We start from the raw sequence: 9,122 nt of genomic DNA on the forward strand, positions 1-9,122 counted from the left end.
AAATTATATTTGAACATCACTATTGTAATGTCAAACAATTGACAACTCATATTAAATATGAAATTCAATGTTTAATATTTTTGCCCTCCTCACATTCTGTGTGTTTTAATCTGTTTGTTCCTTTCATGATTTCTGATTTTCCGGTTCTCAGGTGTCCTCAGAAGGAAAAACATGGAGGCAGGATTTGAATACTTGTCTAATACTATTGCAGTATAATTGGCTCATGTGTATATATGTAACACCAGAAATATTACACAAACGTGACAACAATATACCACACATCTACTAAGTGTAATGAATGTGTATCATTACATTTGGGAATGTAATAAATTCATGAAGTTTTAGAAAGAAGTTAAACGTGATGGACAGAATTATATTTGTAGACATCCCTCTCAAACCAAAGATTTATATTTAGAATCTATTCCCTTCAAACTTAAAACTAAGGAAAAGGGAATATACAGGAGTATATACATGATAGAGACGTGTGTCTTGCAAGCCAAGCGGCTTATTGCTCTTTATTGGAAGAAAACAAACAGACCAAGAATAAAATAATGAATTAACTAAACATTCTCACGTGTGGTATTAGAAAAGATAGTTTACATGTTGAGAAACAAACACAAAAAGTGTCTGAAGAAATCTGGAAAGCTTTTAATACATTCATCAGAAAGGCAAGCATCAGGCATACCCTAACATAACGCAAGACTCTATAGAGTTAATACAGAATTTCCATGTATTTTAAAAATGTATTTATTGTTCTTGTTTGTATATTCATTTTGCGGTATTGTTGCTGTTTTTTTTTTGTGTTTATGTCATAGATTTATCTTTTGTTAGTTAAATGTTATTGTTAGAGCAAGATTTTGTTTTTGTTGTATTGGAAATGGCCTAGGAAAGTGAGATGGAGGGAGGGGGCATTGTTTATCTCTGTCATTGTTTACACACACACAAAAAAAATATTAACTTAAGTAGTGCATTTCTTGTATATAAACCTGAACAATACAAAAAGTCAACATGCTCAATTTCTGATTAAAATTTTATTATACAAACAAAGAAATGTAATTTATGAGGAAAACATGAACTCTTCTCCTTTCTTTTTTTTCAAAGCAATCTTGTGGCTGGCCTTAGATGTTCATTACATTTATATGAAGGATATGATTCTGCAGCTGGTTGAGTATGAATGTTAAAACTGAGATGTAAAAACATTGTTTCCCATGAACTGAACCTCAACAAATTAAAGAACTTTTTAATATAATAGCTCATTCTAAGATGCTTGAATATTTTTTTTCCTCTAATGACACAACTTTGAAGGATGTTATGAGAAACATTTTCTTCTTAGTGTGATCACTGATTCTACAAAGCAACACTGGTCTATCATGAATTTTATATTAGTATTACAGAGATAGTGTCCCTGTGTGTTATATAAAAACAGGGAATTGTGTATGAAAAAGTGAACCTTTGCACAGTCCTACACAAAACTGTACAATTCTTTCATTTTAATTACACTGTACACATTTTTAAAATAAAATTTACTATACTTCATTGTCATTTTTCTGTATTTTATTTATGCTTTCTGATGTGATTTGATTCTGAGGCAAATTAAGAGTGTGTCTCATGCATGATTTGATCACCATCATGCAGAAGTCTTCTTGCAAAAAGTGATTTACTTAAAAACACAAATAAATTTAGACATTAGCATAAAATGCATAAAGTAAGTCACATAAAGTGACTTATGAATTTTGTGAGACAGATATTTAACATCACAAATGTCATAATTTCTTACAGTGGATTGTCAAATCTCAGTTGATACTGTATACATGTGGTTGATGACTGTCTTTTATGTGTCTTTTAACACAAATATCACAAAAACATTTAATTGCTCTATATAGTGTAGCATATATTAGGACTCAAAATCATCATTTCTTAAATCATCTAAGAGCAAAAAGACAAAAACAAATGATTATTAAACTACATTTTTAATTCTGACCTGAATATAATTAGTTACAATTTATTATACACCTTATCATATAATAATGCAAATCAGAGGAAGAAAATAACTTGCCCAAGGCAAATAGTTTTCTTTCTATTTTCTTTCTAGAATTTCAGAAATTTCAGAAGTTCTTTCTCTTTCTTCATATTTTTTTTGCAAGTTAAAGGAAGTATAATAGCACAATTACTGTCTTTGAAATCAAGATTTAGGAAACAGTTTAACAGTTTTTGGGATGTTAAAATGTTAAAATGATAACTCAAAATGTAAAAACTGGCAGCATTATTTACAGCGGAGGAGTGAATTCTTGTGGTTATTAAATCTTCGATATAACATTGCTTCATTTTATGAAGACATATAGTGTCGTTACAATTGGACCTTGCAAATCTTGAACAAAAAGCAAATAAGGCACCATCACTGCTACATTTTCACTTCATTGATTTTCAATATTTAAAATGTGTTAAAACATTTCAGTGTGCCTAAGCCTCTGAATATGTTAAGAAACTACAGATTAAATCCACCACAGTGGCTTCAGTTCAGCAATGAAACTCAGTTTTACTTAGTTTTATGAAATTTTGCTGTAATCAGTTTAACATTTTTTTTTTTTACCTCACTCTTTCAATCCCTTACACCATAAGATCAGATACAGTTTATCATACACCACATCGTATACTAAAGTAAAGCAGGAAGAAACAGACTTGCCTACTACAAATATAAGGTTTCTGTCTAATCAACACAATTGTACAAGTAAAAAATAACACAGTGACTAAATTTGAAATCAAGGAAATGGCTTCACTGTGGCTTTGAAGCCAAAGGTAAAATAGTATGTAAAGACATGTCTGAAAGTCTGATCTCTGAGGCCATAGATGAGCGGGCTCAAACATTTTGGGAAAATGATAAGACTTACAAAGAGGATGTACTGGATAAGAAGAGCCGTCACATGATTAATGTTCCATGTGCTGCTGGTGTTGATCGTCTCAAACAGGGTGGAGGTGAGACACAGGCACAGCTGCAGCAGATGCAACAGCACCGTCTTATGGGCTTTACTGGTGTTCCTGGCAGTAGAGGAGGCTGACTTCACTGTGATCATGGTGGCAATGTATGTGTAGATGATAACTATGCTCACTATCACAAAATACACAATCGTGAAGGCATCATTTATGGTGTAATAAATCTGTAGGTGGAAGACACTCTGTCTGTTGCAGAACCTCGTCAGAGTGAAGCTCCTGTTCTCGAGGCTGATGAACAGAAAGATTTGGGCGAACGAGTCTATAGAGGCCACTGTCCACATGACAACGATGGCCACGCCTGTTCGCTTGGTGGTGGCAATGTCACCATGCCTCAGTGGGAAACAAATGGCCACATACCTCTCCAAAGACATCACAGCCAGGTTGAGGGGGGGCATTTTAACAAAAATGTATGCAAACAGTGAGATAAAGATGCAAATGTAGTTGATCATTCTGACCATGGTGACAGCAAAGATGTACAGCAGCATGGTAACCAGGAGCTGCAGGGAGTCACTGAGGAGCAGGTGTCCAAACAGGATGTAACGGGAGGACTCCAGGAAGCAAGGCTTCCTCAGCAAGGTGAACAGCATGACGCAGTTCACATACAAGAAAAAGAGACATGGCAGCATGGACAGCACAGCTTTGACAGGCTTCTGAAACAGTATCACTTCTTTTGTGTTATTCATGACTGCAAAACCACATGGCAAAAAACCACATCCAAATAATCCTTAATGACCATCCCTGAATCTTTAAGCAATCCAGAACGACTTGTCAAATATTATATTAAATAAAACAAATTTCAGGTTTTAAAAATACTAAAATAACATACAACAAATAGACAGCATCACAACAACTAAAATATTTCAGCAATACACAGAGTGTATAAAGTTAATGCCATTACAAATAGATATAATGTATGGCACATTTCTTACTGTACATGTTACTGATTTGGCCTGCCTTCATCTGATCGTGACGTTTGGTGGACCAATCTGAAGACTGAATCAACTCCAGCAGCCCATCGTGTCCTTCTTATAAGTGATCTGTGTCATGACATCATCATCATCACAACCACTCAGAGCCCAGCGTCCGTCGTGGTTACTTTGAAGGAAAGTTGTTTTGAGCAGGAAATGTTTACTTTTCCCCTTATTTACACTGTAGAAGTGATTCTTACAATGTGGACCACAGCCCTCTGGTGGACCCTAAGATGTCATGAAAAATAAATAAATAAAACATTCTTAAATGTTGATTTTAGAAGTTTGAAATTATCATAAATATTTCTGAGCTTAACTTAATTTCTTTTGCTTATGGATACAGGCATACACCTGCACCTGCATACACAAACAACTAAATCCGAATACTTATATACATTTCATGCACATATACCTACCAACAGGAGTCTGCATGTTCTCCTCATGTCTATGCAGGTACTCTGGCTTCCTCCCACAGTCCAAAGACATGCAGGTTAAAAGATTAAGTCTCATAGGTGTGAATGTGAGTATGAATGGTGTCCGTCTCTATGTAGCAGCCCTGTGATGAACTGGCTACTTGTCCATTGTGTACCCAGCCTTCTGCCCAATGTAAGCTGGAAGAGGACGAAATGTGAAAGTGCTCCAAGTGACTTTTTAAATCTAAAAGGATAGAAAGTGAATTCAAAACAACCATGAATTGGTTACTTAGAGACAAGTTGGTCATCATGTATGTTTTCCTCAAGCTATAAAAAAGAAGAATCTCAGGAGAATTTTTAAGATAATCTGAAGTAGCAGGGAGTTTTTCCTCCTAACACATTATGCACTTCAGAAGACTGTTGAAAAGATGTTTAAACGCTGAGATCTACGTTGTACTGAATTGTGTAGTTGGACCAGTAGACTGTTGTTAACGATTTCTGTGTTCAGGTTTTCTGGGCGGATCTGAAACATGGCTAGGTGACGTGCTGGAGCCATGGTCCCCCAGCGCTAGATATGCCCCACAAACCGACTCACAAACGACACCAACCCTGCCCCTCCCCCCACCCTCCCTAAAGGTCAATTATGAACATACCTACAGCGACTCTCTCAGTCCAGATCAGCCCAGCAGTTCACTTCAGCTCACTTCAGTTCCAACAACGTAACACAGAAAAAAATACCATCCTGTCACCGTCATCTGGTTCCAAAAAAAAAAAAAAAAACTGTTAGGAGCATCCATGTTTCAGGTCATTTTCAGGTCATAGTGGTTTGACACTGTGACAGCCAAGCCGACACACCCCCACTGTTTCAGAGCAGAAGAAACTGTGCATTTCTTAATGATTTTGACATCTATTTTTATGTGCTTAGCAATTATTTAATTATTCAAATTTGTCTGGGTGGTTAATAACATATACTTATGTGGTGTGATTAACTCAGAACACACATTTATTGTTGCTTTATATGATCTTTAACTCAAACAATGCATGCTGGGAAGTCTGCTAACATACTGATCATGGTTCTTCAGAAGCTTAATTTAATGAGTTGAAAATGATTAATGGGTTCAAATTAAAAGAACTCATGTTTATGAGTGAAGTATTCTGAAAATATATACTAGAAATTTTGAGTTTTACTTAAATAATTAAACTTATGTTGAGAAAAAAAAATAGTTGGTTCGACTGTTATTTTTTTCAGTGTAAAATAAAATGGAATACAAACCATTGTGTCGTATTTATACTGCAGCATTTTAACTATATTAGCAGCCTACTGAAATGTGTGTAGGCTTACTTCAGCAGTGGACATCTAAATCCAGCACCAAAACAGAGTGATGTCAAACTAAATGGAGGAGCCCACTCCTATCAGGATAGAAATGTTTCATCATAGGATAAAGTTAATCACTCAGAACAACTTTGAAATGATTGCAGTGACCCCTCCCTCTGAGGGGACAAATGAAGACCCAAACCATGTCAGCAAAATGTCCCCACGTAACAGATCCTCTCACTGTAGTGGTCGGCCAGTCAGGCCTCTTGTTGTACGTCAAACATGCACTCACCCACTTGCTGAGAATATGATGAAGTATGACTCATCTGACCTTTTTTTTTTCACATTTTCCAAATCCCTTTTTTTCCACAACTCTAGACCAGTGGAGACCAGTGCCTGTGGTTTTTACACCACTGAACTCTGAAACTCTGAAAAAAAGTTGCTTTTGTCAGTATGATTGCTGTCAGTTTTTTTTTTTTTTTGGTTTTCTGGGATACAAAATTTTCTGATATAACAGAACTGTTCTTATTTTGTTTGCATGTAGCCCAGAAATAAACAATAGACTTTGCTTAAACAATTTTGGCTGAAAAAGTACCTTGGCTTCTCCCTCAAATCACATCTCAGTTAATTAGCAACAATAAGCTTTCCGTCTCTCTGTACCTTCCCTTATTCAGGAATAATTCTGTTTTCTGGATGCCCTCCCTGTGAGCACAGCAGCAGCCAGTGTAAACACCAACAACACAGTGGAAAGAGTGACACATAACCCGTGTGACCAAAAGTACGACTGTGTTAATGAAGCAGCTGAAACTTCATTGTCATTTTTCTGTATTTTATTTATGCTTTCTGATGTGATTTGATTCTGAGGCAAATTAAAAGATGTTGTGGCTTGAAACACTTTAACACTTCAGTAAATCATACAGCTTTACATGGTGTGTCTCATGCATGATTTAATCACCATCGTGCAGAAGTCTTCTTCTTGCAAAAAGTGATTTACTTAAAAACACAAATAAATTTAGACATTAGCATAAAATGCATAAAGTAAGTCACATAAAGTGACTTATGAATTTTGTGAGACAGATATTTAACATCACAAATGTCTTAATTTCTTACAGTGGATTGTCAAATCTCAGTTGATACTGTATACATGGTGTTGATGACTGTCTTTTATGTGTCTTTTAACAAAAATATCACAAAAACATTTAATTGCTCTATATAGTGTAGCATGTATTAGGACTCAAAATCATCATTTCTTAAATCATCTGAGAACAAAAAGACAAAAACAAATGATTATTAAACTACATTTTTAATTCTGACCTGAATATAATTAGTTACAATTTATTATACACCTTATCATATAATAATGCAAATCAGAGGAAGAAAATAACTTGCCCAAGGCAAATAGTTTTCTTTCTATTTTCTTTCTAGAATTTCAGAAATTTCAGAAGTTCTTTCTCTTTCTTCATATTTTTTTTGCAAGTTAAAGGAAGTATAATAGTACAATTACTGTCTTTGAAATCAAGATTTAGGAAACAGTTTAACAGTTTTTGGGATGTTAAAATGTTAAAATGATAACTCAAAATGTAAAAATTGGCAGCATTATTTACAGCAGAGGAGTGAATTCTTGTGGTTATTAAATCTTCGATATAACATTGCTTCATTTTATGAAGACATATAGTGTTGTTACAATTGGACCTTGCAAATCTTGAACAAAAAGCAAATAAGGCACCATCACTGCTACATTTTCACTTCATTGATTTTCAATATTTAAAATGTGTTAAAATATTTCGGTGCTCCTCAGCATTTGAATATGTTAAGAAACTACAGATTAAATCCACCACAGTGGCTTCAGTTCAGCAATGAAACTCAGTTTTACTAAGTTTTATGAAATTTTGCTGTAATCAGTTTAACATTTTTTTTTTTACCTCACTCTTTCAATCCCTTACACCATAAGATCAGATGCACTTTATCATACACCACATCATATACTAAAGTAAAGCAGGAAGAAACAGACTTGCTTTCTACAAATATAAGGTTTCTGTCTAATCAACACAATTGTACAAGTAAAAAATAACACAGTGACTAAATTTGAAATCAAGGAAATGGCTTCACTGTGGCTTTGAAGCCAAAGGTAAAATAGTATGTAAAGACATGTCTGAAAGTCTGATCTCTGAGGCCATAGATGAGCGGGCTCAAACATTTTGGGAAAATGATAAGACTTACAAAGAGGATGTACTGGATAAGAAGAGCCGTCACATGATTAATGTTCCATGTGCTGCTGGTGTTGATCGTCTCAAACAGGGTGGAGGTGAGACACAGGCACAGCTGCAGCAGATGCAACAGCACCGTCTTATGGGCTTTACTGGTGTTCCTGGCAGTAGAGGAGGCTGACTTCACTGTGATCATGGTGGCAATGTATGTGTAGATGATAACTATGCTCACTATCACAAAATACACAATCGTGAAGGCATCTTTTATAGTGTAATAAATCTGTAGGTGGAAGACACTCTGTCTGTTGCAGAACCTCGTCAGAGTGAAGCTCCTGTTCTCGAGGCTGATGAACAGAAATATTTGGGCGAACGAGTCTATAGAGGCCACCGTCCACATGACAACGATGGCCACGCCTGTTCGCTTGGTGGTGGCAATGTCACCATGCCTCAGTGGGAAACAAATGGCCACATACCTCTCCAAAGACATCACAGCCAGGTTGAGGGGGGACATTTTAACAGAAATGCATGCAAACAGTGAGATAAAGATGCAAATGTAGTTGATCATTCTGACCATGGTGACAGCAAAGATGTACAGCAGCATGGTAACCAGGAGCTGCAGGGAGTCACTGAGGAGCAGGTGTCCAAACAGGATGTAACGGGAGGACTCCAGGAAGCAAGGCTTCCTCAGCAAGGTGAACAGCATGACGCAGTTCACATACAAGAAAAAGAGACATGGCAGCATGGAGAGCACAGCTTTGACAGGCTTCTGAAACAGTATCACTTCTTTTGTGTTATTCATGACTGCAAAACCACATGGCAAAAAACCACATCCAAATAATCCTTAATGACCATCCCTGAATCTTTAAGCAATCCAGAACGACTTGTCAAATATTATATTAAATAAAATAAATTTCAGGTTTTAAAAATACTAAAATAACATACAACAAATAGACAGCATCACAACAACTAAAATATTTCAGCAATACACAGAGTGTATAAAGTTAATGCCATTACAAATAGATATAATGTATGGCACATTTCTTACTGTACATGTTACTGATTTGGCCTGCCTTCATCTGATCGTGACGTTTGGTGGACCAATCTGAAGACTGAATCAACTCCAGCAGCCCATCGTGTCCTTCTTATAAGTGATCTGTGTCATGACATCATCATCATCACAACCACTCAGAGCCCAGCATCCGTCGTGGTTACTTTGAAGGAAAGTTGT

The 9,122-nt window shown here is 35.9% G+C and overlaps 2 protein-coding genes across 2 annotated transcripts; both read right to left on the reverse strand.

Annotated features, from left to right (window-relative positions):
* Positions 1-2,759: 2,759 nt before the first annotated feature.
* On the reverse strand, positions 2,760-3,716 carry LOC146318792 (odorant receptor 131-2-like). Its single transcript, XM_084730615.1, has one exon. The coding sequence runs from the start codon at positions 3,672-3,674 to the stop codon at positions 2,760-2,762; it is 915 nt and encodes a 304-aa protein (XP_084586741.1). The 5' UTR covers positions 3,675-3,716.
* Positions 3,717-7,778: 4,062 nt separating this feature from the next.
* LOC146318793 (odorant receptor 131-2-like) lies at positions 7,779-8,693 on the reverse strand. The gene has a single exon (XM_084730616.1). It carries the CDS (start codon positions 8,691-8,693, stop codon positions 7,779-7,781), a length of 915 nt encoding a protein of 304 aa, XP_084586742.1.
* Between the last annotated feature and the right edge of the window lie 429 nt (positions 8,694-9,122).

The sequence above is a fragment of the Lutjanus erythropterus genome, chromosome 11 (assembly GCF_056507025.1).
Source record: "Lutjanus erythropterus isolate fLutEry1 chromosome 11, fLutEry1.hap2, whole genome shotgun sequence".
Classification (NCBI taxonomy): domain Eukaryota; kingdom Metazoa; phylum Chordata; class Actinopteri; order Lutjaniformes; family Lutjanidae; genus Lutjanus; species Lutjanus erythropterus.